The 27,553-nt window shown below is 48.7% G+C and overlaps 1 protein-coding gene across 3 annotated transcripts in view; it reads right to left on the bottom strand.

Moving 5' to 3' along the window:
* The window catches only part of LOC111935707 (protocadherin alpha-C2-like), a 90,249-nt gene extending 62,879 nt beyond the window's left edge, over positions 1-27,370 (bottom strand). For 2 of the 3 annotated variants that reach the window (XM_086851216.1, XM_086851220.1), the window contains exon 1: positions 24,839-27,370. In XM_086851216.1, the coding sequence (XP_086707342.1) occupies positions 24,839-27,355 (2,517 nt within the window). In that variant the 5' untranslated portion in view covers positions 27,356-27,370. Of the gene's footprint in view, positions 1-9,282; positions 11,858-24,838 lie in introns of those variants that run through there. The other variant, XM_023936202.2, reaches the window with a different exon arrangement.
* Between the last annotated feature and the right edge of the window lie 183 nt (positions 27,371-27,553).

Below are 27,553 nucleotides of genomic sequence, written 5' to 3'. Positions count from 1 at the left end.
CACAGGAAGGTCAAGAATTTGTTGGAGTCCAGAGGAGGCCACCAAGCTGATCAGAGGGATGGAGATGGAGCACCTCTCCCATGAGGAAAGGCTGAGAGAATTTGGATTGTTCAGTCTGGAGGAGAGAAGCTTCAGGGTGACCTCATTGCAGCCTTCCAGTACCTAAGGGAGTCTAAAATGAAGATGGAGGGAGACTATTTGCAAGAGTATGGAGTTATAGAATAGGGAAGAATAGCTTCCCATGCCAGAGGGCAGGGATAGATGGGATATTGGGAAGGAATTGTTCCCTGTGAGGGTGGGGAAGCCCTGGCACAGGTCCCCTGTTGAAACTGTGGCTGCCCCTGGATCCCTGGAAGTGTCCAAGGCCTGGTTGGGCAGGGTTTGGAGCAACAAGTCTCAGAAAAGAACAAACTGTGCAGTCAAACTTGTCTGACAGGTTCCACCTATCACCACCACCTGAGCCACCTGAGGGTTTCTGTGATGACAGGGTTTCTATCCACCATTTTTGTGGTAAGTAATGGTATGAACACAGCCTAAAATGTTGAGAAGGTTTTGTTCATTCATCAGTGGAGAGAGCTAAAAATACAGAAGTCCATGGCTACAAGACCACCAATTGCATTTGCTTTTGTTAAATAAAATAGAACAATTTTAAAGTTTTTCATACCATGGAACTTCATCTGTTACTGGGGTGGGAGTTCTCTTCAGATGGCACATTGACCTATCCTTTAGCTGAAGCAAAATATCTCCTTATAAACAACATAGATTTGGTCCTGGAAGCAAATTTAGATTGGATTTTTGGATACAAGGTGCTACTGCTGACAGTAATTGCTGCTGGTCCATTTTTCCTCTGTTAAAGTATTTTGAAAAACAATCCTTTTGGAAGACTTATTACTACATTAAAAATGCATGATATTAAGTGACTCATCACTATTTATAATAGTAACTAAAAAGTGTTTTTCAGGCAGAACATTTTTATATGTAAAATTCCACCAGCTTTATTGGAATCAAACCAGGCTTGAGCATTAGCAGTAGCCAAATATAGACTTGGAACAGTCTAAATATACAGCATTAAGGCTGATAAATAGAATAATTCTGCTACCTTTGAGGTGACTGGAAACCCTGGTTACAGAGATGTAATAAGTTATGAGATAATGCAATATACATTTGTTTGAGATTGTTAATGTGTTTGAAATGGCCACAAATTGTGGAGATTTTCCAGAGTGCACACATAAAACACGCCAAGATTCTGATTCATTTAGAGCCAATATATTTTTTCACAAAGGAGAAAAAAATGTGTCAGCATTCTAAGAGGGGAAAAAAACCTACAACAAAATTGTAGCTATTGTAACTCCATCCTTGTTCTACTTCTGTTCTAGCAGGATTTCTGTTCTACACAAATTGTTAGGAGGGAGTAGAGACATTTAAACTCATCTTTGGCTTTTTAAATGTCTCAGGCAGCCACTATATTTCATTTTTTTTCCACCCAATCAAGTTTAATCCAATACTGTCAGCTTTACAAGTCTTCCAGGAACCTCAATTACTTGCATTACCCACATTTTCCTCCTCTCCTGGATGAGACTACAAACAAAACAGAAGAGAAACACTCGGTGATGAACTATTAATTCATAGAATGGCGACAGCTTGATGGGCTTGGATTTTATTCAAAAACATCTGGATCCTCTTGGAGAAGGTTGAGTGAAGAAAACCTTTTTTCATAAAACATGACATGACAATGGTAAAGGCCCCACCAGACTGAGACCTCCAAAGTGATAATATTTTTCAGTGCACATTTGTATTCTGCAGCTCTGTTCTGACCACAATCAAACTGGCATCTTTCCATGATCTGTATTAGCTCGGGTTAATTTTTCCTGTAGTTTTTTAAATAAGGTGAGAAGCATTAAAGATGCCTTGTAGAGAAGCACTGTGCTGTTAAACAGAAGACAGGAACTTGCTAATTCTAATCCCTAGATAAATATATAATAAGATTAAAACAAAGATGAAAGTGCAAATAGCAGCTCTAAACCAACAACCCCAGATCCTTTGAAGCTATTCCAGCTGGCAATTTTGACTACACAAGTCATTTGCTGGGGTGATTTTGCTTCACCAGCCCCAGAAAGGTGAGATAAGGTAGCATTTATATCTCCTCTGTAGGGAAGAAACCACTTCCTTTTCCAGCCAATATGATACTGAAAATAAATAGCTTTAGAGATTGATTCTTTAGTGTATTCTTGATTGTTCAATAAAAAACAAAACCAAACACACTCACAACAATAAAACAAATCCAAACAAGTGAAGGATTCACTTGGAGGAATATATTTAGATAATAGAATCAACATAGGCCATTTCCAAAAGAATACTATTCTACAAAGAAGAAAACTGAGTCAACTTCTCCATTAAGGACAACACAGAATCACAGACTCATGAGGTGGGAAGGGATCTCTGGAGATTGTCTTGTCCAACCTCACTTCCCAAGCAGGGTCAAGCAAAGCAGGTTGTCTGGGACCACATCCAGATGACATTTGAATATCTGTAAGGATGAAGACTTCACAATCTCCCTGGGCAACCTGTTCCAGTGCTCAGCATCCTTACAGTGGAAAAAACCCCAAACAACCAAATTACTTAAGCTTAGACAGAGCATCCTCCTCTTTTCCTCTCACTGGGCACCCTTGAAAAGGGCCTGGCTCTATTTTCTTACAGAAATGAGATCCCTTCCAGCCCCACAGACTTCTATGAACTAAAAAGTCACAGCTTTCTGTTTTTCACATATGAGAAATGCTTTGGTCCCTTTGTTATCTCGAGGCCCACCACTGGCCTGTCTCCAGTATCTCCACATCTGTCTTTTACTAAAATCACAGAGCTGAAAGAATTCAAGCTTTTATTGAAATCTCTTTGTACTACAGGTGTGATCACAATCCTGTGAATTTAATATCATGTAATGAAAACTGCTTTAACCATAAGGATATTGCACCAATCTCCATATAACTTTTGGCTACAAAGCAGAACCTAAAAGCTGTCTAAAACACATTCCCCAGACACAGAGCAAACAGCTGTGTAAGTCAAAAGATGAAGAGCCCACTCAGCTGTAAGACTTCCCTGCTTCCTTGCTTCTGACCCTAACAAAGGAATTGGAAAAGGTTGAGGAGTAACACCACAGGACCTTTTGGAATCAATACCTTCGGGTTTGTGAGGGAACATCATAAGCTTTGATTTTGCAGGCCACTGGTGCAAAGATATTTGACTTTTGCCGAGTAAGAAAGAAGTAAAAAGCCACTAAAAACAGTGTCAAGACCCTACAGACTGGGACCAGCCACGGGGGAGATGGAAGAACTAACAGATCAAAATATAAAAATCATTCCTTTGGAGAAGAAAGAATTCAAAGAAAAAAAATATGTTCATTTTCCTTAGAGAGACTGCTCAAAGACTAGAGGCTTCAAACCTCTTCCTTTTTTCTTTTTTTTAATATACCTTCTTTCTATGATATTTAACTTCCATTTGCCTAATTGGTCAAATTTGCTTTTATTTTCCAAATGCCTCTGATAGCACCAAATCTTTGAGCTATTTCCCTGCTTGTTTCTTTGCCTTACAAATTTTCAACTAAATACCTTAATTCCCATGTGCCTGCTTGGCCCCCCCTTCTTAGTTTGGATTCTGGATTTTGTTGCCATTCTTTTGATTAATTGCAGTTTTAAATAATCTTCAGCAAGTCTCAACCCCAGAAATACACAGCGTTATATTATATGTTATATAAATATAATAAATATACATAATATGTGTACTGTATACAAGTTATACAAGGCACACTAAAATCCAGCAGTTTGATTCCAATGGGAAGCAGAGGATGCACAGGGCATTGGTACAAAAATATGGCACACATGGACCAAAAATGCCCCAGAGCCACTATCCCATTTTATGACAATCTGTATTTTCCTCTGTTTTCAGTATCTTGAGTGTGACACTGAATATGTGACAAATTACTTAAGGGGAACGGAAATTGCTGTCGCCAAGGAAGAGCCAAAACACTGAGAGTTAAAAATCCTCAATTCCCCACTACCTGATTTCCATCATAGATTTCTAAAAGAACTGATAAATAAAAGCATAGGAGTGAAGAGAATTTGTTTTGGCTTATGTGTTTGTTTTTTTAATATAAACCTGTCAAGTCTGAAGTAGAATAATCTCATTGAAGAAAAACAACTGCAGACATTAATTAAAAAATGGTGAAATCCAGCCACAAGCTGTGACCATGAGCCCACTACCTTGCTTGTTTGGATACAAATTTGGAGGAAGGATTAAAAGAGAAATGAAGGTACACTGAAAAGGAAGGAAAATAGACATAGATTTATCAAATACAACTATTTGCTAGGCTGGTTTTTAATTCTCTTCAATGGAAACAAACTGAAATTCATCTCACCTATTCTGAGTTTAATAAAACATTGAATACGCTGCAGCATTGAAAAGTTTAAAACACAAGAAGTTGGACTATTCTAACAACAGTTCCAGTTCCAATGGAATCATTCCCTTCAAAATCTGGGTATCTGTCAAGATAAAAGTAATTTGTTTACTCTCAGTGCTGTCTGTAGGCTTTGTCTAAACTCATGTAACAAAGATGAACAGATAATTTGTTCTGAGCAGGTGACCAAGACTTTTTAACATCTAAGGCTCAAACATCAAGCATTTAGATGGATGAATTTGGGCAGAAGAACCATGTAGGGAATTAACCTCTACCCATCCACCCCCACCCCCAAAGAAATTCTGCAATAATACCTATGTGACTGATTAGACAATTTATTAAAACTATGGAGAAGGTATTTGGCCTCCCAAGAAGAATCAGGTGATGTATTCCCTATGACCTGGAAAAGGAGGTGTTCCTATCTACATAGGAAGTCCTTTCTCTGAAACATATCTGAGACTGGTCACATATTTGCAAGAAAAGCAAGAAATATATATCCAAAAATTAAAACCTGATGCTGAGAAGGGATATCAGCATAAACAGATAAGTGCAGAGGTGACCATAGGAAAAAAGACTGAAAGAGATCAACTTGTTGAGCTTGGTAAAACAAGGCCTAAGAGAGGATGTGGTTGCTTTCTAAGCCATGGATAAAGCAAGATGCAAAGAGGGAAAGAACTACTCACACTAAAAGGGAATTGCTGGCACAAAATCAAAAGTCTAACTCATAGTAAAGAACAGTTGGCACAATGTCAGAAGAGCATTTCAAAGCCTTAGAGGAATAACTTTCCAATAGGAATAATGGGCACAGCCTAATGAATTTTGTAATTCAAATTATTATTTTACAATTAAAATTTAAATATTTGAATTTCAATATTTAAGATTAAATTGTTACTAATACAGGAAAGGACTGGACTTGATCTAAATTATGTTTCCTTGTTTTATGCTTTCATACAAGGATTACCCTTCCTCGGCCCACATCACTTCAACATCATCCTTCCCTTCCCCTTAGCCATCTCCAAATGCAAGCACCTTACTCTCCACATCCCCTCAAGCCCTTTGTCTCAACCAACTCCTCCTGTCACTCTCCCTTCCCCTAAATATAACTAAAATATAACTAAAAATAACTCTCCAAGCAGGCATCGGACAAGCAAAGTTTCAGCCCAAGCATTTGTAGATTTTAAGACTGTGCTCTTTTGCTGAAAGCATCCTTCTTTGTGAAGGGTAATTGGAGTGGTCAGAAGGAGGCACTTTCCCTTGCTGAATTTTCTTTGATCCTTCCAGGATTTTCTTGGCCTGACCCCAAGAGTAACTTCCATAGCCAACAAATCTTCCTAAGAACTGAATTCTCGTAATGTTCACGTAAGACTACTGGTTCTAGACAGGCTGTAATTAGCACTGACAGGAAGAATTGGGAAGGTGCTTCACTCATACATTTGTCTGAGTTATTCCCACTAGAATGAGCCACAGGGAGGGCTTGAACACACATCTGGTCGTCTCACTTGTGTGAGGAAGCCACTGATGCTTAGCCTGCAGCAGCCCAGCCTCAATTGCCAGCCTGTCTCAATGGAAGTGGATCCATTTTTGTCACAGGAAATGCATGCCATGTTGTGCAAAATTATTCCACTCCCATTACAGTTTAGTGAGAAAATCTCCACCGCGCGGTTTTTGCGTCTATTTTTGGGTGTAACCTAAATATCGAATGCCAAGTCACAGAGAGGTCACTACGCTCTGAATGTAGAAATATCTCACAGACCTTTTGTGTAGCACAGTGGCAAACAAAAGAACTGGAGCAATCCATGGCTACATCACAATCCCAGGAACCATGCAGGGAACCACTGCTTGCTTTAGTAACCACTCGTGCCTTTGTCTCTCGTACAGCACAGCAGCGTACCCAGCTTTTCACTTAGCTGTCATTTGTGCCATGCTGCAGAAAGAGACAACAAAATACTGAAAAAGATACCATTACAGTTTACTCTACTGCTGGGATGGCCATACACAGAGCTATTTATAGCTCTAACCCAAATAGAAAATATAAAAGCACAAATGGATCTCATGCATGTGTAAAAACATTCAAGCCTATTTAATTCAGCAGCAAAAGCAGAACAAGAATAAAGAAATCAAGCTGAATTTTGAAAATACACCTAATTTCTGGAAACTCAATCAAATTTTCATATATAGAGACCTTTTTCTATCCTATGCATACTGAAAATTGTAATCACCTCCCCAGTTAAAAAACTCAACAAAATTAAAACCAGATCTATTTAAGTTCTGCTAAAATTAATTTTTTAATACTTTTCAGTGCTTTGAGTAGTAACTATGAAGTTACTCCTAGTGCCTTTTAAATATTTGTTAGTTTCTTTTTGTTACATTTATATTCTTGGGGAGCAATACAATCACCCCTTTTCAAAAGCTCAAAGGATCATGTAGGTTTCTATTTGTAACTCCAAATGAATCAGTCTGAAAGCACTTAGACTGCATTTAGTCAACATCCAAAATTAAATTTTAAATCTTTTAACCAAAATTTCTAATGGTAGATAGATATAGATATAGATATAGATATAGATGATATAGATATAGATATAGATATAGATATAGATATATCATATATATATATATACATATATATATATATATATATATATATATATATATATATAGTTAATTTTCCAGCTCAACTGCCACTGGAATGATCAGCACAAAATTAATAACCAGCATGATTTTGGTTTCAAGGGTAGATGGATTTTTACAGTCTCTGCCTCCTCTCCCCTATTCAGCTCAGTTAATGTAAAGCCTTTGGACCTTCCACATAAGCCAAGCCAAGGAAATTAAATTGCCAAAGATGACATCTGGGATTTACTTTGCCCACTATCAAAAGCTGCAAAAAGGTGCCTCATGTTACAAGTCTAAAAATTCACCTGAAATACAACAAGATATAATGAGACACATTACAGTTGTTCTGATTATGGAGATTAGGAATACTTGAGCATTTTTATTATTATTATGTGTTGATAACTTGAGTTTCCAGATCTTGCTCAGCTGGAACAAAGAAATGAGTTGTGACAGGTTTTTGAGGGTGTTTGGTTTTTTTGTTGTTATATATTTGTCATAACTATTATTAGTTTTGCAATTATGAACTACTCTCTTGCCAAAGTTACAACCCCCAGACACTGCCAGGGTTCTTGCAGACACCTTCTGTGTCGAGATATTGCCAAAACATTTTTTAGGTCCCCATTACAAAGGTTCTAACTCAACTTTTGTATTTTTCAGATCCTCAAGTAATCCAATGCACCTCAAATCCAATGCATCAGGTACAGATCCTTCCTTACACACTGCCAACTTCTATTTTCCTAGACTCTACAGTTTCTTGAGGAAAGACACCAAATTTTCTGCTTGTACAAGACCTAGGTATTCCACACACCCCTCTTTGAACAGTGAGAAACCCACAATATCTGCAATCCTCTGCTGCTACAGACAACAGGATTTAAAACTAATTACAACTGATTAAATACTAGGAAAACCATCATGAGTAAATCAAATCTGCTCAACACATAAATAAGGGAAGGCATATTGAACCAATTGCATAGTGAAGAGCAAATTTAGTGCTTTCCTAGGAGGGAAAGCTTACAAAAAGTCACTACTTGGAAATTCAAGAGTTATAAACCAAAATGTTATATAGCTGAATGTATATTTGATTATCCAAAGAAGTTATTGAACTTACATCATGGTTCAAAGAGGGGTTGGGCATTTATATATATTTAAAGGTATAATAAAGATTTCAAGGGTGAAAATAAACATAATGGCAACCGATTTAGGACTGCCTCTAATAATTGTAAACTAGAATAAAAAAGAACAGCAGGAAGCAGATTATACCATGTCTGTCTAACCTGAGTTCTTACATTTCCCTTAGAACCCCCTGGAGCTCTTACCAGACACAGAGTACTGGCCTGGACAGACCAAACAGTGGTTAGATACTGTTATGCACACCAAGGAATTTGACAGTCTGCAGGCAAAACATCTCAAAACTTCATAAAAAATATAAAGACGGCTCACAGGACCTATTAAAAATAGATATAAGACAACTGAATCTTGGACAAGTAACGCAGCAACATCCAGTAAATGATGTCTGCAGACAGAGCCCAGCTTGTAGCCCTACACTGTGATCAGGAAGATATTTTCCCCTGGAAAATCACTCATCATACTACTGACAAGAAACCAGCTTGGTCAGAGGCCCAGAAGAGAATATTTTAGATTCACAAAACCTATGGATTGCTTGGAAAGTGAGATGGGCACTACAAGTCACATTTCTTGTGAGGTTCTGGATATGGAATTACAGCTATTCCACCACAGAGTTACCTTACAAACCAGCATCTTGGCCCAACAAACTACTCCCCCTCAATGAAAAAAATCTCAGGAATGTCAGGGTGGGATTAAAAAAAAATTTAAAAAATGAAAATCACAGACCCTATACAGTGTCTCTTAGAACCAGACATTGATTAGAAACTTGCATGGACTCTTATCCTGCCCCTACTTAGCTCTCTAAAGACAATGGCTTGGCTTGCTCAGTATTTAGTTTTCACTTACACCTTTACCTTCAGTTGTGTCTGAAGATCCTTAACGTTTACAGCAGGGAAAAGAAAATCTCTTTTTTCATCCCACGACAATATTTCAGCCAAAGAGATTCTTGGCTTTAGGAAATAGAGAAAAGAAAGTGGAATTTCCTCCAGGTGCCATGAATGGACACTTGTTTCCCTGCAAGTATGTTCTGCACTGAGCAGCTTAGTGCAGACACAAAGCACGTGCCTGGGAGAAAAAAAGTGAAAGGAAGAAGCACTTACCACGAGGACAGCACTCAACCGGTCACTTTGGACCTGCTGCACTTGGATGCAGGGTCCTGGCACTTGTAACCTTGAGCCACTAGGAACATTCCCAGCATCTCCATTTGGGATGCTGCTGTTACTAGGCCCAAGACCTACAGATGCCCTGTACAAGTAGGTGTGAGTGAGTTTGCCCACGCCAGTGACCTCCAGCATGTCCGGTGGCAGGTGGGAGCTGGGAAGCATGTGCACACTGTAGCAATACTTTTTATAGTCATCAGCTGGGCAGCAGCAGCCATTGCAGCAGCAAGTCCGGCACCGGCACAGCCGGATGATGGCGAGGAAGAAGATGAACGCTGCAAAGATGAACGAGACGCAGGCAAGGGAAACGATCAAGTAGATGTTTGTGGCGTTGAGTAGCGGTGGCGGCTGCCCGCTGTCATCGAAGTCCGGCAGTGCCTGGGGCAGGGTGTCAGCCAGCAGGATGCCCACCGTGACGGTGGAGGAGAGCGGCGGATCCCCGTGGTCCCGCACCACCACGACCACCTTGTGCTTGAGGAAGTCAGTGGAGCGCATGGAGCGCGTGGTGCGCAGCTCGCCGGTGTGCGGTGACAGCTGGAACAAGGTGGAGTCAGAGGAATGGGCAAGGTGATAGGAAAGCCAAGCATTCTGTGCATTGTCCTCGTCATCTGCCACCACTTTGGTCACCAGGTAGTCCTCATCAGCCAGGCGGGGCACAACTTCCACGGCTACGGAGCCATTCTGGCTGGTGGGGTACAGGATGGCCGGGGCATTGTCATTCTGGTCTGAGATGTAAACATTCACTCTTATGGCAGCACTCAAGGCTGGTGACCCATTGTCCTTGGCTTCCACTTGGAAATGGAAGCTCCTAAGCTGCTCAAAATCAAAGGCACGTTTTGCATAGATGCTCCCATTGGCCAAGTTCATAGACAAAAAGCTGGTCAGGGCACTGCCTGCAACTGTGGAATTCCTGAGCGTGTAAGAGACCCGTCCATTCTCCCCTGTATCAGGGTCAGATGCCGAGACCTGGTAGAGAAAAGCACCAAGTGGATTGTTCTCCTCCACAAACACATCGAATGCGTCAGCACTGAAGACAGGGGCGTTATCATTCACGTCAGAAATCTGCACCCAAACAGTCTTCTGAGTGGTGAGAGGAGGAGAACCCAAGTCCGTGGCAGTAATGGTGATGTTATACTCACTGATCAGCTCTCGGTCCAGAAGCTCACTGGTGACAAGGCTGTAGTAGTTTTGAAGGGAAGGCTTTAACTGGAAGGGAAGGCTTTCAGAGATCTGACAGGTTACTTTCCCATTCTCCCCAGGGTCCTTGTCCAAAATACTCAGCAGGGCTATCACCGTGCCAGGAACAGCATCCTCAGGAATGGGACTGGAAAGGGATGTAATTGTAATCTCTGGGCCATGATTGTTCACATCTGTGATTTCCACCAGCAGCTTAGCTGTGCTGGACATGCCAAATGCCCCATTATCTCTTGCCTCAATGAGCATCTCGAGAAGGGGTCTCTGAACAGCTAAAACGCCATTGACTGTCACCTCCCCGGTGTGTGGGTGAATTGAGAACATTCGCTGTAAGTCAGCAGAAGTTGTATTGCTAAAGGAATACCTGACCTCTCCATTTGGACCTTCATCCAAGTCTGTGGCGTGCACTTGGACTACCAAAGTGCCACTGGGGGAGTTTTCCAAGATACTCGCCCTGTAGACCGAGTGCTCAAATTCTGGTGCATTGTCATTGGTATCCAGCACAGTCACAACGACCAGGACATCACCAGACTTTGGAGGATTCCCACCATCTTTGGCTGTAAGCACAAGTCTGTGAGTGGCTTGCTGCTCCCTGTCTAAGGCTTTCTTCAGCACCAATTCAGGATATTTACTCCCATCCCCGCGTATCTGCATTTCCAAATAGAAATGTTCATCGGGGCTCAGAGTATAATTCTGGACACTGTTAGCACCTTCATCAGGATCTTGGGCACTGGGGAGTGCAAACCGTGCCCCAGGTGACAGGAACTCAGGCATGTTTATATGATATTCACTTAAGGGAAAGCTGGGGGAGTTGTCATTTATGTCCAAGACTTTGAATTCCATCCTATAAAGCTCTAGAGGGTTTTCTAACACGAGTTCATAATTCAGAAGACAGACAGACTTTAATTCACAAAGCTGCTCTCTGTCTATGGGCTCGTTAACAGACAAAGCCCCTGTGCTGGCATTTATATTAAAATATTGCTTACTTGAACCGGTGATCATGCGAAATTTCCGAGCTGAAAGTGTAGCTGCATCTATTCCTAAATCCTTTGCTATGTTCCCAACAGATGCTCCACGCTCTGTTTCCTCGGCGATGGAATACACTATTTGCCCGTCCACGGTGCAGCAAATAAGGCAGAAAACCATTAAATAGCCCCGCATGCTTCCTCCCCTGGCTCAGCTCCCCGCAGACCGGCTCAGCAGGAACATAATCCAGAATTTCAGCGAGCACCCCAAGTTCCCGGCGCGAAGCCAGCGGGCACCGGGGCGCACCGGCGGCAAGGCGACAAGTTCTGTGCAGGCTCGGGAGGCTCCGCGGCGGCTCCGCTGCCCCCCGGGCCGTGCCGCCGGTGCCGTGCGGGGCGAGGCGGCAGCTCGGCAGCGCTGCCCCCGCCGCCGCCGCTCGCTGTGCCCGGCGCGCCGGCCCCGCGCCGTTCTTAGACGGGAGGCGGCGGCGGCGGCGCCACCCAGAGGCCGCGGTGACACCTGCGCCACCGGGGGAGGGGGCTGCGCTCCCCCCGCCGCCGCTGTCCCGCTCTCCGCCGGCTGCTTCTCCTCCCGAGCCTCTTTCTTCCCCTTTTTTTTTTAACGGAGATGGAGCGGGGGGATGCGCGCAGCCGAGCGCGCGTCATGGATTTGTTTCGGTGAAAAAGAGAGGCAGAGCAGAGCCCCCTCCTCCCTCCGCTCCTTGCGGGAGAGGCAGCGAGGGGATGCGCTGTCAGAGAGCCGCGGTGGAAGGGAAAGGTGGATGAGAAGTGACAGGCATCGGCTAAACATGGGTCAGCACAGCCCAGACACGCTCCGGCTGAGCACAACATTTCCCAGAGGGGTTTTAAGAGCACAATTAAAGGAGGCAGTCAATTCTACCCCTGTTAAACTTTACTGAAAGAAAAGGGAAAAAAAAAGCGGGGAGAAAATAAAGAAAATGAAAAAGGCTCTTTTCTGCTTAACCTTCAGAACAAGGGAAGTTAACACGAATTATTAGAGGGAAGGGTCTCTCCTCTGACAGTCAGATCACTGCCAGCCACAGACGAGCTCCTATCCAGCCTCCCAAAGCAGGATGGGGATAGCTCGGGTGGTGGAGGAAAATTAAAGGCTGCAGCAGTTCAATTACTCGTATGGAAACAAGTATCAGCACCAAAGAGGTTTTGCATTTAGGACATGCCCAGGAATTGTGGGGAGAGACGAGCTGATATCACACAGAGACTGCAGATCATGAGTGGAAAAGAAAAAAATAACATCAAAGCTCTCTGTTCCCCCAGCTTTCCACACAGAGGGAACGGTTACCAACTACACCCCAAAGCAGGTATGAGAAGACAAAAAAGCATTTCAAAATATCCTGCCGGAAAACCTTCCTGGAATGATCTTCAGCAGCAGTTTATACAGATGGACCCTGGTAACAGCTCCATCTCCTCTGTTTCCAGTTCTCTTCTGTGAGAGCTTGTTATGATGAGATCCTGATCGATCAAAAGCAAGAGAATATAAATGTGTGACAAGGACAGGTCTTAACCCTTCTCATATTCATTGTGTTTCTTTCTGCAGCTGAGAATTTCCAGGCAAGTGAAACAGAACATTTCAATTATATATAGTATACATAGGGCCTTTCTAAAAGGGAGAAAATCTGGAACACAGCCAAAAACATTAAACATTCTACATTAAATTAAAAAAAAATAAAAAATCAATACATCTGTTTGCATCTTCACAACTCAGCAAATCCTCACAGTCTCACAGTGAGGTCCTCATCCTGGCACACTGGAACAGATTTTGGTCTGCTCCAGCACAGCTGTCTGCAGATGTGATTTTTTTAACTCCAGGAGGTCCTGGCAGTTGCATCTTACTTCTTCTAATTGATGTTATAGAATCCCTTACAGCTCAGGGGTAGCAGCCCAAGGCTGAGAGAAAGCCACAGAGCTGCTGCTGTGCATCCACCTCAATTCACAGAGGACATAAATCTGTTCAATAACCCACTGCACACAGTATACAATGCAAGAACTAATGGTTTGCTGCTTACCCCTTTTTCTTTTCTTGATGGTTAAGTGCAGAAATACCCAATTCCAGTTCCTACCCAATCACTGCAGAACTGTCATCCAGACTCCCCCCACTCCCAAACTGCCCTAGATTCCTCTTCTGCAACAATGTCATCCACAATACCTGAGAAGTTGCTGGGTTTACTGCTCTGCAGTGATGCACAGTCATTCTAAACACCCTGAACCAATGCAAGAACATCTATTAAAGCCACAGGAAAGACTGAAGTATTTCCTTAACATAAACCTCCAAGGTTAAATCCATCTGTTCAGGAAGAACTGAAAAGCCACATGTTGATCCCTCAGGTGCACACACAAGTAAAACACACTACCCGCCCATCTGGGACTCAGTTTACAATAAAGAAACCCAAGAATTTGGGACTCAACATGCTCTTGTTCAGCAGACAAACCCCCCCAAAAGCACATTTTTCTCGAATATAATATTGGAATGACAAGCTGTAGTTATTCATTCTGGTGCCTGAAAGACTAGCAATGCTAGCAGAAACTGATTAATGAATGGCCAAAATCAAAATGCACATTGCCTCTCAGATGTACTCACCTTTGAGAAGTGAAGGCAGCCCACAATGATATTAATCTTTATTCCACTCATTTACTACTTACTAACCATGAAATAAGTTCTTCATTTTTCTGCTACATCTCTAATTTGGCAGCATCACCCAGTGCTTGTTTATGCGACTCTTAAGTGAATTTGTCTTCACTTGTTTTTAACATTATTTTTAAACCTTGCCACCCTGCTTTAATGTTTTGGCATAGTTTGTCCTCTTGTATTTTCCACTGTGGACAGTGAATGCATCAGGCAGTTCTGCTCACCAGAATGTGCATGTTGCCAGCACCGTCTTGGCACCCAGATCCTACCACGCTGCCTTCCCAATCCAGCACACGAGTGTCTGGCCCACACATCACTCAGGTAAACAGCTCTGGGTCACAGCCGAGGTCCAGTGCTTAGTAAGATTAAATACTGAGGGCCAGCTACAGCACAGACACTGCTGCCATGGAGGGAATAACACAGTTGTGCCACGGGGGCAGAATCCAGCCTTGCCCATAGTGTGAAGCCACTGCTCTGCTTGGCTGAGTCCCAGGCATGTTCCTCCCTGCCAGTTTGTGCTTTCCCTTCCACATCCAGCTCAAGGCATTCTCAAGTGTGTCTGTACTCAGTCTTTTTGGGCCACCCTTCCACCTAATCCTTTTTTTCAGGGTCTCCAATCTCAACGGTCTCCTCACCATCTCAAGTCACTTACCCTAATTACATTACTATGCTGTATTGAAGTACTAAGTTATATTAAACACCTTTAACACAGACACTTCCCTTGGTATCACAATAGACAATCTCACTTCTCTTTAAACCCCCTCATCTTACGTTTGCCATATCCAAACCATTCCCTATTCCCTTTTTTCTGCTGGACCCATTCTTAGAGCCCGTTTGACCTGACTCAAGGAGGAATTCATCTTTGTGATCCTTCTGAGGTATCACTCACTTCTACACGACCCCTCATCATGATTCACTCCCTGACGTGTTCAGAGAGCTCTTCCACCACGTTCCCCTGCCCGCCAGGTGCTTTCCCTTACACGGCCTCGGAGCGCACTCATCCTCCCTCCCTCCCTGTCTTACATTTTCAGCCAATCCTCCCCTTTTCCTGCGATTAGACGTCACTAGTCCAGCCAGGCACGTTGTGCTCAGAGCAATGGTGGCTGCCAGAAGAAACTGCTAAACCAGCAAAGGCAAAAACTAAAGGTGAAGAGGAAAACCGTCGTGTGTCGTGGCTGTGGAGCCCTGCACGAAGGGACACTCGTGTTTGGTCATCATCGTTATGTCAACGATGATTTAAAAGTGTCCCACTCGGTGCTGGGGTTTGGGAAAATCCCTGGGGCGCTCACCAGAACTGAGGGGAGCCCATTGGTGCTAAACTATTTCAGCGGGAGACAGCAGGGGAATCTGTGAAGGAGAACAGACAGAAGAACAGCTCTGCTGTTTCTCCTCCCATGGATGAGCTCTGTGCAGCGGCAGCTGTCCCCGCTCCAGCACTCACCGCCGCCTGGAAGGAGAACATAAAAAGCTCACACAATAATGGGAACCCGACAGTAAACAGAGTCTGCCTGCGAATCAAGGGCGACCGGACCTCGGACGACGCCCAAATCGCCAGCGCGGAGCTGCCAGGACCCCGGTATCGCCTTTCACATGAGAGGACCCGAAATTCCGGGCTCCTCCTGCTCGGGAGGTGTGACAGACACCCCGCGCTGAGCCCTGCGGGACCCCCCCAGCCCGGGCTCACTCTCAGCCCCGCGCTTCTCCCGATGGATGGGACGGGAAGAACTCTTGGCAGCATCGCGGGGGGAATCTGCTCCGAGCCCCTCTTCCTTGCCCAGGCAGGCTGTGCCTGCTGGCGGAGCCAGCAGTGGTGTCAGGATGCCCCTCAAAAAGCTCGCAGCTGCTCCTTGGGGAGCAGAGATGACTTTTTGCTGTCAGGAGCCCGGGATAACAGTCTCATATGCAGAGGATTTCTGGATTCCCACGAAAATCCTCATTAACCGCACCAAGGCACAGAAACAGGGACCCACTTCATGCCATTCAGCACATCGCAGGCAAGAACTCGTCTCTTTAACACAACAGATCGGTCTGCTGACCCCCAGTCAGAGACCACCGGCCTTGACGGAAGCTGCCGGGGAGGACACCAGCGACAGCGGGCACGGGGACTCGGTCCCTCTCGTGCGGCAGGAGCGGCTCCGCGCCGAGCACTGGGAGTCTCTGACAGCTCCGAGGAAGCATTTCCCTGCCTGTAAAATCTCGTTTGGAAGCTGCAAAACATCCTCCGGCCACCACGGCGGAGCGGGCGCTGCAGTCGCTTCCCCTCCGCTCCTCCCGCTCCCGGAGCCGCCCGCAGAAGCGCTCGGCAGCGCTCCCGGCTGCCAGCCCCGCCTCGGCTGCCAGGGCTGTGCCTGGTGACATCGCCTGAATCAGCAGCGCTCTCCAGAACAACGTGCGGCAGTCAGAACAGCCTGGGCTTACAGCGACTGACAGCTCTAAGCGAAATTGGTATCGTTTATTCAAGGCACTGACGGATATTCTAGAGCCTTCTGTTAACGAACCCTGCCCACATTATTACACGATAAAGCATCCACGAGCAGTTTCTAAAGTTAAGATTGTTTTATGTTTCTAACAGAAATGTTGGAATATTTTCTTGACAGTGTACGCCTATAGCAAACCCCGATAAAGTCTTCAACTCATTGCTACAGTCACAGAAACCAAGGGGAACCGAAGAGAAGCCAAATCCTCCCCTGCCGCAAATGATTGGCACTGAGACCCCACATCACCCTCAATCATAACCTAAAGAAACGAGTCTCTTCCCACACCTGTGGGCAAATGCTGTTTCTCCATCTTCTGCAGAGGTGGTTAAATCTGTTTATAAGCTTAAAATAGACGTTTTTCCTTTAGAAAATCGTGGTCGCATCACATCCATGTGAATAAAGGAAAGAAGTGACAGCTGTACAGAGCTGGGGTAACCCTTGCTCCTCACAAGTGAAGGTGTCTCATGAACAGTTAATCACATCACAGGGTGATGACACACTCCCCTTCAGCACGGACACCCGCTCACGATAAAAGAGACTGAATAAGCAATCCCAAGCAAATACACAAAGAACTCAAATTTAAAGCCGGTACTAAGACATGTAAGAGAAGAGAAAATCGTGGGACATGTTCAAATGATTTCCTACAGATCGACGAGAGATAACCCACTCCTATGGTACTTTTCAAAAAGAACGCGAAGTTTTCAAAATGCGTTCCTGTTTTCTATGCACCTATAAGCACCATTAAATTCTCGTGATTTTGGAAACAACGATCCGTCATTTAAGTTCTTCAGTCTGTGTCCTTTCTCTAAAGAACTCAATTACCTCAAAACCCAACGAAGTGAACTTTGTCAAAATAAAAATACTGCGTTTACAGATGTCACTGTATATTAAAAATATGGGAGTTAACCAAACAAACTGAATATATAACATGAAATTATATACGTACTGCTTGTTTTTACTACCCCGGCAGCTTTATCCATTTCACTTTTAAGCTATAGACAAAATTAAGTGAAAGAGAAAAGATTTTCACTTTTCCCTTTAAAAATTGTTCGAATTTTCTGACACTGAACAAGAAGCGCTAAACGTGACCCTAAAGTCTTATCTCAAAGAGTTATTTGAAGCTTGCCAAGATGAGAACCGAGTCAATTCAGTGTCATCAGTGCACGGACAAGATCAGCTGAAAAATAATGGTGTTGAAAACAACCTGGTAATTAAACAATCGCTCTCTGCATCGGGAAATCGCTGAGGAAAATAGGATGAAAACTGTTCTCTTGTTTTTTTCTGCTCTACTGCTGGGAGAGCCCAAAGCTTTCAACCTACCATCCCCGAACTATTGAACACCACACAGAAAAATTCCTTTATAATTCTCCCTGAATCACTTTTCCTGCCTCTTTCCACTCCCACCAAATTTGGACTCTTCTTTTCACAGCGCATTTCTGGATGGATGGGATAAAAGAGAAGCCCCATCACTACGAAGAGTGAGATCAGGTCGTGGGGAATAGCCAGAGAGCACCCCCTCCCTCAAACACTTCTCTATTCTTCCACAAAGCATCCACCCTCACACACGCACATGTTTTTGACAGACTTCCAGAGGCAGAACAACACTCACAACCTCCACCAACATTTCATCAACTCTTTTCGCCCAAAATTGTCACTGCATGGATTTCAGCTTCTCAAGAGCGGCAAATCACAACACTCAGAAAGATTCTATAAATCAAAAAACTCACGAGTGCGCCTTGGCACACATGAACACGACAGTCAGCAAAAAAGTGTAAAGGCGCCTGGTTCGAAGACACAATTACATTCACCATGAAGGAAATATCAAACTACTGAAGAACTCACATGTCGAAAGGCACAAATATCTCTATTTTATCACAAATATCTCTATTTTATCACAAATATCTCTATTTTAGCTGAAAAATAAAATATCTCTAAGACCTAGCACTGCACTTTGATGCCAAGTAGGCAGTAAAAAAAAAAAAAAAATAAAACCCATGATCAAAATAACGTCCTATCCAAAACAATATTTAAAAAATGAAAGAAGGAAAGAAAATATGGAAATTTTGAGGGGCAGTCGTATATTGAGAAAATGAAATTCCATATAGTGAACACACATATCTAAGGCACATCATCACATCTAAATACAACACACTACAAAGCTAGGACATTGTTCGAAAACTTTTATAACAGAAAAGATGTTTTAAAACTTCGAAGATTCATGGATTAAGTAAGAGATACAAAAATGTAACTTATCGAAGACTCTTACCACGCTTGAAGCAAGAGGGGAGAGAGACGGCCCCTTCCCAGCAGAACCGTTTTCTGCAGCAGGGCCAGGCGGCGGCGGCGGAGGGAAGTTGGGGCTGAAAACCATGAGGTCGCTCTTGCCCGCGCCGTCCGCCACGCACAGGCTGCGGCTGTGGCGCTGCGAGTACGACCAGCTGCCCACTTCGCTGGCGCACACGAGCGTCGTGGGCCCGGGCCCCGACAGCACGGCCGCCCGCGGCGCCCAGCGCGACGCCCCGTACAGCACCACGGCCAGCAGGAACAGGCTCGACACGGCGCAGATCGCCACCACCAGCCACACGTTCGTCGCCGCGCTCGCCGCCCCGGGGCCCAGCTCCGCGCCCGCACCCGCCGCCCGCGACAACGACGACAAAGACGACGACAAAGACGACGAGGATCCCGCGGCCAGCGCCGCCTCGGCCGCCTCCACCAGCGACACGCTGAGCGTGGCCGTGGCCGAGCGCGCCGGCTCGCCGTGGTCGCGCACGACGATCAGCAGCCTCTGGCGAGGGCCGTCCGCCTCGTCCAGCGCCCGCGCCGTGCTCACCTCGCCGCTGTAGAGCCCCACGCGGAACGGGCCCTTGCCCCGCGGCTCCCACAGCTCGTAGCGCAGCCACGCGTTGTAGCCCGAGTCGGCGTCCACGGCGCGGATCTTCGCCACCACCTGCCCCGCCGGCGCCCCCCACGCCGCCCACGCCCACAGCGTGCCCGACACCGACACCGCCCCCGCCGCCGCCGCCCCCGGCTCCGCCGCCTCGCCCGCCGCGCCGCCCGCCTCCGGTACCGGGCCCGCGGGCGGCAGCAGCGCCGGAGCGTTGTCGTTCTCGTCCAGCACGAACAGCTGCACCGTGGCGTTGCCGCACAGCGGCGGCTCGCCCGCGTCCACCGCGCGCACCTCGAACTGCAGCACCTGCAGCTCCTCGTAGTCCAAGGGCTGCAGCGCCCACACGCGCCCGCTCTCCGCGTCCACCGACACGTAGCTCGACGCCGGCCGCCACCCGCCGCCCGCCGCCCCCGACGGCGACACCGCCGCCGCGCCGCCCTCCCACACCGAGTAGCTCACGCGCCCGTTGCCCGCCTCGTCCGGGTCCCGCGCCCACAGCCGCGCCAGCTCCGCGCCCGCCGCGTTGTTCTCCCGCGCCAGCACCGTGTACACGGCCTGCGCGAACGCCGGCGCGTTGTCGTTCACGTCCGACACCGGCACCCGCAGCCCGCGGCTGGCGCGCAGCGACGGCGCCCCGCCGTCCTCCGCACGCACCTCCACCTCGTACTCCGACACCCGCTCCCGGTCCAGCGCCTCGCGCAGCACCAGCGAGTACGAGCCCGCGAACGTCGCCTCCAGACCGAACGGCGACGCCGGCCACACCCAGCACCGCACGCGACCGTTCGCCCCCGAGTCCCGGTCCGACACGCTCAGCAGGGCCACCACCGTCCCCAACGACGCGTCCTCCGGCACCGGCACCGACAGCGACGTCACCATCACCTCCGGCGCGTTGTCGTTCACGTCCAGCACCTCCAGCACCACGCTGCAGTGACCCGACAGCGGGGGGAAGCCTTTGTCCCTTGCTTCTACAGGGATCTCGTAACTGTCAATTTCTTCATAATCTAATTTCCCTTGAAGTCTGATTTCCCCTTTGTTTTCGTCAATAGTGAACATTTCTTTAACTTTTGTACTAACACGTCTACTAAATGAATATACAATATCGCTATTGATCCCTTCGTCAGGATCAGTGGCACTAAGCGTGACTAACAGAGTCCCGTGCTCTGAACCTTCTAAGACTTTAACTTTATACACCGACTGGTTGAACTGGGGCGGATTGTCGTTTGCATCCAGCACCGAGATCACCAGTTCCATTGTCCCCGTCAGAGACGGCCGGCCCCCGTCACTCGCTGTCAGCACCAACCGGTGAACGGGAATCGTCTCGCGGTCCAAAGCTTTCGTTAAAATAAGACCCAAAGACGCTCTCTGGTCATTATTCCCCTGATGATCAAGACTGAAATACTCGCTGGGACTGAGTGTATAGGTGAGCTGAGCGTTCGCTCCGATATCCGCATCCGATGCGCCCTCCAGTGGGAAACGAGACCCGGGCATAGACGATTCCGCGATGCTGAGGGCTTCTTCATCCACACGGAAGACGGGGGCATTGTCGTTGATGTCGGTGACCTCCAGCTCCACATGGAACACGCGCAGCGGCCGCTCCACCAGCACCTCCAGGCGCAGCGCGCACGGCGCGCTCTTGCCGCACAGCTCCTCCCGGTCCAGCCGCGAGCTCAGCACCAGCGCGCCGCTCGCCCCGCTCACCTCCACGCTCGCCCGCCGGCCCTGCGCCACCAGCCGCAGCCGCCGCGCCTCCGCCTCGCCCGCCTCCAGGCCCAGGTCCTGCGCCAGACGGCCCAGCACCGTGCCGGCCTTCGCTTCCTCCGGCACCGAGTAGCGCACCTGCCCGCCCGCCGCCGCCCAGGCCGCCTGCAGCACCAGCACCCGCAGCACGGCTCCCCACCGCATCGCCGCCGCTGGTGCCTCCAGCCCCTTCCCTGGCCCTGTCCTGCTCCCCGCCGCTCCCCCGACTTCCGCCTTAGGGTCTCCCCGGTAAGAGAGGCACGCCGTTCCGCTTTCTCTGTGCTCCGCCCGGGCCGGTCTCCCGCATCGTTCTTCCCGCTGACGGCACCGTGACTGAGGCTCGGGGAGGAGCTGCCGCCCTTCCGTGTCTCACGGCGCCTTCGCGGCCAACAGCGGCACCTGGTGTCCGACCGTGGCTCCTTCGTGAGCCGCTGCCTGCTGTCCTGCTCCCGCTGCCGCAGCGGCTCCGTGCGGGGATGGACCTGCCGCGGCTCCGCCCGCTCGTCCGACACGCTCCGGGATTTCCCGTCCGAACACTGCCTTCCTCCGCAGCGGTAATCGTGAGTTCTTTTGTCTCCTCCCTTTCTCCTCCTCCTTCTCCTCTTCCTTTTCTCCTTCCTTAAGGCACTTTAATTGAGAAGTACACTTGCCAGAACGTACATATTAATCCAGGAGTCGTACCTAGGAATATCTTCACTGCATAAAGCCTACCCTGCTTCTGATCTCCAGACTTTATCTTCTCTTATGCCTGAGGCGACATAACTCGATTTTCTCATTTATGTTTTCTTCTGGAACGTATTTCAGCTGTTTCCTCTACAGAAGAAGATTCGATCAGAAGTACAGAAATACCAGATACAGAAGTATCCTCGATCTTCCATCTATAGAAAGTACTCGGGTCTTCAGAAGACAGATTCACATGTAATGCGTGTGGTCTAGTCCAGGAATGGTAGAAACGAACAGAAATTGCTTACCTTTTCATAGATTTGTGACAGGGATGTAGCTGAGCAATTCCACAGTCTCCTTGGTTTTTTGTAGAGTAAATAATACAGTAAACCCATCATATTACAAATACCTGTGTCTGTCCATAGCAGAATTGTTTTGCCTTCTGAAATGTATTTCCAACCGAGTAAAGCATCAGCACGTACCAATTCCAAAAACTTTCAACTCCATCAGCAACATCCTGACTCTCTGCTCTAAACATAATCGACAGAGCAGAAATCCTCTCAGAAGGGTGAAATAGCTCAGGGAACCTGAACTCTCATCTTCATGTGTCAGTGAAGTATTTTCTGTAAGTTTTATCTCCCAAGTGTAGCTGGACAATGAAGATCAAGGCCTTGGTTATTATTTTTAGGAAGGTAGAAACTCACAGTATGGCAAGACAATGTTCCCATTACTGATGGAGAGGAGCAGCTGCAGGACACAGCAGAATCAAACAAGCCTGACACAACTGAAGACAAGATAAAAGGGTTGCACCATTGTTCTGGCAAGGCACAGTTCATCTCATAACATGTTCCCAGGCTCCCGCCTCATCTACTGATATAAATGCATCAGAGCCTCTTCTGGACACAACTACAGCACTTGCTGCTGCCCTGCCCTGTAGGCCAGGCAGTAACATAAACCAGATAATTTCACAGATTACCGAGTTGCTGCTTCTACCACAGGAAGAATCAACGATGCCTGCACCCAGAGGTAAAAAACAATACAAAAGGACATTACAAAACACTAAAAAAATCTATGTAGATCCCTCGACAGGTATTTTTAATTACACGTGTTGCTATTCTAACTGTTGTCTTGATTTACTTCTAGGTCTCTATTGTCAAGCTTGTGTTCAAGGATCACTGCTCAAAATTTCAGGAAAGCAGGGCTGAAAAAGCAAACATGTTTTTTTTCCATCTTCTCAAATCCCCGCTGGCTTGCCAGCGTTTCTGTACCCGTTTCTATGAAGGCAGAAACAAATGAAACCTGAAGCCTCACGGCTTTCTCTCAAAGTAAAATTCACCTTGAGAGACTACAAGACAGGGAACCACAGTGATAGCAAGAGGCACAGACTCTGAAATAAAAGAGCATTATTTGGCAGCGTGGCTTTCACTCACAATTGCCAACACATCTCCTGATAAAGTCAAGCTAAATCCCTCTATGTGGAAATTGGGAGTTTCAACCATCATCCATCTTCATATTCATATGATTATGATAAGGCAAGCACACAATGAGACAAAAAAAAAAAACCTGTTTATTTTAAAAAGTATTCTCAGGGAAGGGAAAAATAAAATTAAATTAAGTAAACGTAGATAATGTTAAAATCCCACAACATCCTAGAAATTCAATGCCTATGACTGCTGGGTACATGGGACTACCCAAGTCAGAAACCAAACTGAGGTGCTTCTACAGATACGTTAATCCACCAAAAACAACTCCTTTAACAATATGTCTTGCTCGGTCTGGCACCACAGCTGCACATTTTGACATCTACTTCAGTTCGTGTTCTTCTGCAATTAAGTACCTTACATTAGAAAGTGTATTTCAATCATGCTTAGAAGGGGGAAACGTGAAATACATTTATTTTTCATGTTCATAGTAATTCTGTACTACTTTGCAAACAAATATATGCCATGCATGCTGAAGAAACCAGAACTTTCTATATGGATTCTGTTTCAGAGGCGAATCAAAAAGCACCACAGACTTCTGAGTAAGAAAAGACTGGAAACCAACAACTTGCAGCAGTCAAAAGCAAGAAATTCTTTAGAACTTCCCCACCTGTAAGACAGGGAAATATGGGCAAGTGAAGATGCTCCATTCAAAATTAAAGACTGAAAGAGGCACTCAGAGTTGTGATTAACAGCACAGATGGAAGAAAACCAGACCTGGTAGCACCAACAAGATAAGGTAAACACTGCAGCTGGGCAGAGATCTTTACCAAGAATTGTTCCATTTAATAACTCATGAGGGGATCTCAGAAATTCACGGACGGTGATGTACCAAAGATTACAGGAGATATCACCCTACGGAGCACAGATCAAATACAGCACTGATGAAAGGAACTGCAGAAAGAGTTACTGACTCTGAAGACCTAGATAGGAAACTGGCAAAATATTTTCGATGAAGGGAAATACAAGGCTGAGTGGACAAGAGAAAGATGTGGCTTCAACACAGCCGGTGACTGATACTGAAACAGCCACTGAAGGTTCTAAAAGTATAGAATAGAGAAGAAAGTGACAGATATATATGACCTCCATTCTCAGTGCACTCAAAAAGCCAAAACTCAAGAGACTCTGCAAGACAAAAAAGTATTTTCTACAATTTTGCACAGAGCACACTAAAATTTAAGTATTTTTGAGTGCTTCCCTTCTAAACACGATAAGTGGAAGAGAGACCAGAGTGGCATAAAAAAACTTGCTGTGATGTAACACATTGCAGAGCATGAAGAAAAGGGATAATGAAACCGGCAGTCAAAGGGTAAACGACGGTGGAACACGGACCGCCCCTGCGTAACGAGGGCGGAGTCCGGCACCAGACAGAAACTGTCAAGGGGAAGGGTAAGAGGGGTCAAAGCGAGAATGGGAGAGCGACTGACCGTGTCGAGGAGAGCGGAGGGCTCCGGCTGCGTGTCCTTGGCCGCGGGGCCCGGCGGCGGCGGCGGAGGGAAGTTGGGGCTGAAAACCATGAGGTCGCTCTTGCCCGCGCCGTCCGCCACGCACAGGCTGCGGCTGTGGCGCTGCGAGTACGACCAGCTGCCCACTTCGCTGGCGCACACGAGCGTCGTGGGCCCGGGCCCCGACAGCACGGCCGCCCGCGGCGCCCAGCGCGACGCCCCGTACAGCACCACGGCCAGCAGGAACAGGCTCGACACGGCGCAGATCGCCACCACCAGCCACACGTTCGTCGCCGCGCTCGCCGCCCCGGGGCCCAGCTCCGCGCCCGCACCCGCCGCCCGCGACAACGACGACAAAGACGACGACAAAGACGACGAGGATCCCGCGGCCAGCGCCGCCTCGGCCGCCTCCACCAGCGACACGCTGAGCGTGGCCGTGGCCGAGCGCGCCGGCTCGCCGTGGTCGCGCACGACGATCAGCAGCCTCTGGCGAGGGCCGTCCGCCTCGTCCAGCGCCCGCGCCGTGCTCACCTCGCCGCTGTAGAGCCCCACGCGGAACGGGCCCTTGCCCCGCGGCTCCCACAGCTCGTAGCGCAGCCACGCGTTGTAGCCCGAGTCGGCGTCCACGGCGCGGATCTTCGCCACCACCTGCCCCGCCGGCGCCCCCCACGCCGCCCACGCCCACAGCGTGCCCGACACCGACACCGCCCCCGCCGCCGCCGCCCCCGGCTCCGCCGCCTCGCCCGCCGCGCCGCCCGCCTCCGGTACCGGGCCCGCGGGCGGCAGCAGCGCCGGAGCGTTGTCGTTCTCGTCCAGCACGAACAGCTGCACCGTGGCGTTGCCGCACAGCGGCGGCTCGCCCGCGTCCACCGCGCGCACCTCGAACTGCAGCACCTGCAGCTCCTCGTAGTCCAAGGGCTGCAGCGCCCACACGCGCCCGCTCTCCGCGTCCACCGACACGTAGCTCGACGCCGGCCGCCACCCGCCGCCCGCCGCCCCCGACGGCGACACCGCCGCCGCGCCGCCCTCCCACACCGAGTAGCTCACGCGCCCGTTGCCCGCCTCGTCCGGGTCCCGCGCCCACAGCCGCGCCAGCTCCGCGCCCGCCGCGTTGTTCTCCCGCGCCAGCACCGTGTACACGGCCTGCGCGAACGCCGGCGCGTTGTCGTTCACGTCCGACACCGGCACCCGCAGCCCGCGGCTGGCGCGCAGCGACGGCGCCCCGCCGTCCTCCGCACGCACCTCCACCTCGTACTCCGACACCCGCTCCCGGTCCAGCGCCTCGCGCAGCACCAGCGAGTACGAGCCCGCGAACGTCGCCTCCAGACCGAACGGCGACGCCGGCCACACCCAGCACCGCACGCGACCGTTCGCCCCCGAGTCCCGGTCCGACACGCTCAGCAGGGCCACCACCGTCCCCAACGACGCGTCCTCCGGCACCGGCACCGACAGCGACGTCACCATCACCTCCGGCGCGTTGTCGTTCACGTCCAGCACCTCCAGCTCCACGCTGCAGTGACCCGACAGGGGAGGTGTCCCTTTATCTGTCGCTTCGATTTGCAATTCGTGTAAACGGACGTTTTCAAAATCCAGGGTACCCATGAGTCTGATCTCGCCTGTCTTGGTGTCAATGGTAAAGAGTTCTTTGTTACCGATGGGACTGGACCTCAAGATGTGATAAGAAAACTCTTTATTGCTTCCTTCGTCCGGATCCGTGGCATTCACACGCACTACAAGTGTCCCCTCTGTAGCATTCTCTGGCAGCTGCACTTTATACACGGACTGGTTGAATTGAGGCGCGTTATCATTCGCATCCAGCACCGAGATCACCAGTTCCATTGTCCCTGTCAGAGACGGCCGGCCCCCGTCACTCGCTGTCAGCACCAACCGGTGAACGGGAATTGTCTCACGGTCTAAAGGCTTTGCGAGCACCAGAAACAGAGACTTCCTGTTTTCATCAGACGATTTAACATCGAGTGTAAAATGCTCGCTGGGACTGAGTGTATAGGTGAGCTGAGCGTTCACTCCGATATCCGCATCCGATGCGCCCTCCAGCGGGAAACGAGACCCCGGCAGAGTGGTCCATTCTGCGATGCTGAGGTTTCTGCTCGAGGCAGGGAAGACGGGGGCATTGTCGTTGATGTCGGTGACCTCCAGCTCCACATGGAACACGCGCAGCGGCCGCTCCACCAGCACCTCCAGGCGCAGCGCGCACGGCGCGCTCTTGCCGCACAGCTCCTCCCGGTCCAGCCGCGAGCTCAGCACCAGCGCGCCGCTCGCCCCGCTCACCTCCACGCTCGCCCGCCGGCCCTGCGCCACCAGCCGCAGCCGCCGCGCCTCCGCCTCGCCCGCCTCCAGGCCCAGGTCCTGCGCCAGACGGCCCAGCACCGTGCCGGCCTTCGCTTCCTCCGGCACCGAGTAGCGCACCTGCCCGCCCGCCGCCGCCCAGGCCGCCTGCAGCACCAGCACCCGCACCAACGCGCACCGCCGCTCGCCCATCCCTGCCGCCGCCGCCGCCGCCGCCGCCGCCGCCGCCGCCGCTCTGCCTGCCGGCCCCGGCACGGGCCCCGCACGGCTCCCCGCCGCCGCCCGGACGCAGCGGCTCTGCTGCCCGGCCCGCGCCGCCCCCCCGCGCTCACAGCCGGGCTCTCCGCCGCACCGGGGCGGAGCCGCCCACACGCCGTTCCTGAGCCTGCA

The sequence above is a fragment of the Cyanistes caeruleus genome, chromosome 15 (assembly GCF_971803275.1).
Source record: "Cyanistes caeruleus chromosome 15, bCyaCae1.hap1.1, whole genome shotgun sequence".
Classification (NCBI taxonomy): domain Eukaryota; kingdom Metazoa; phylum Chordata; class Aves; order Passeriformes; family Paridae; genus Cyanistes; species Cyanistes caeruleus.
The sequence above is the reverse complement of the archived record's forward strand: the minus strand, read 5'-3'. Positions and strand labels throughout refer to the sequence as shown.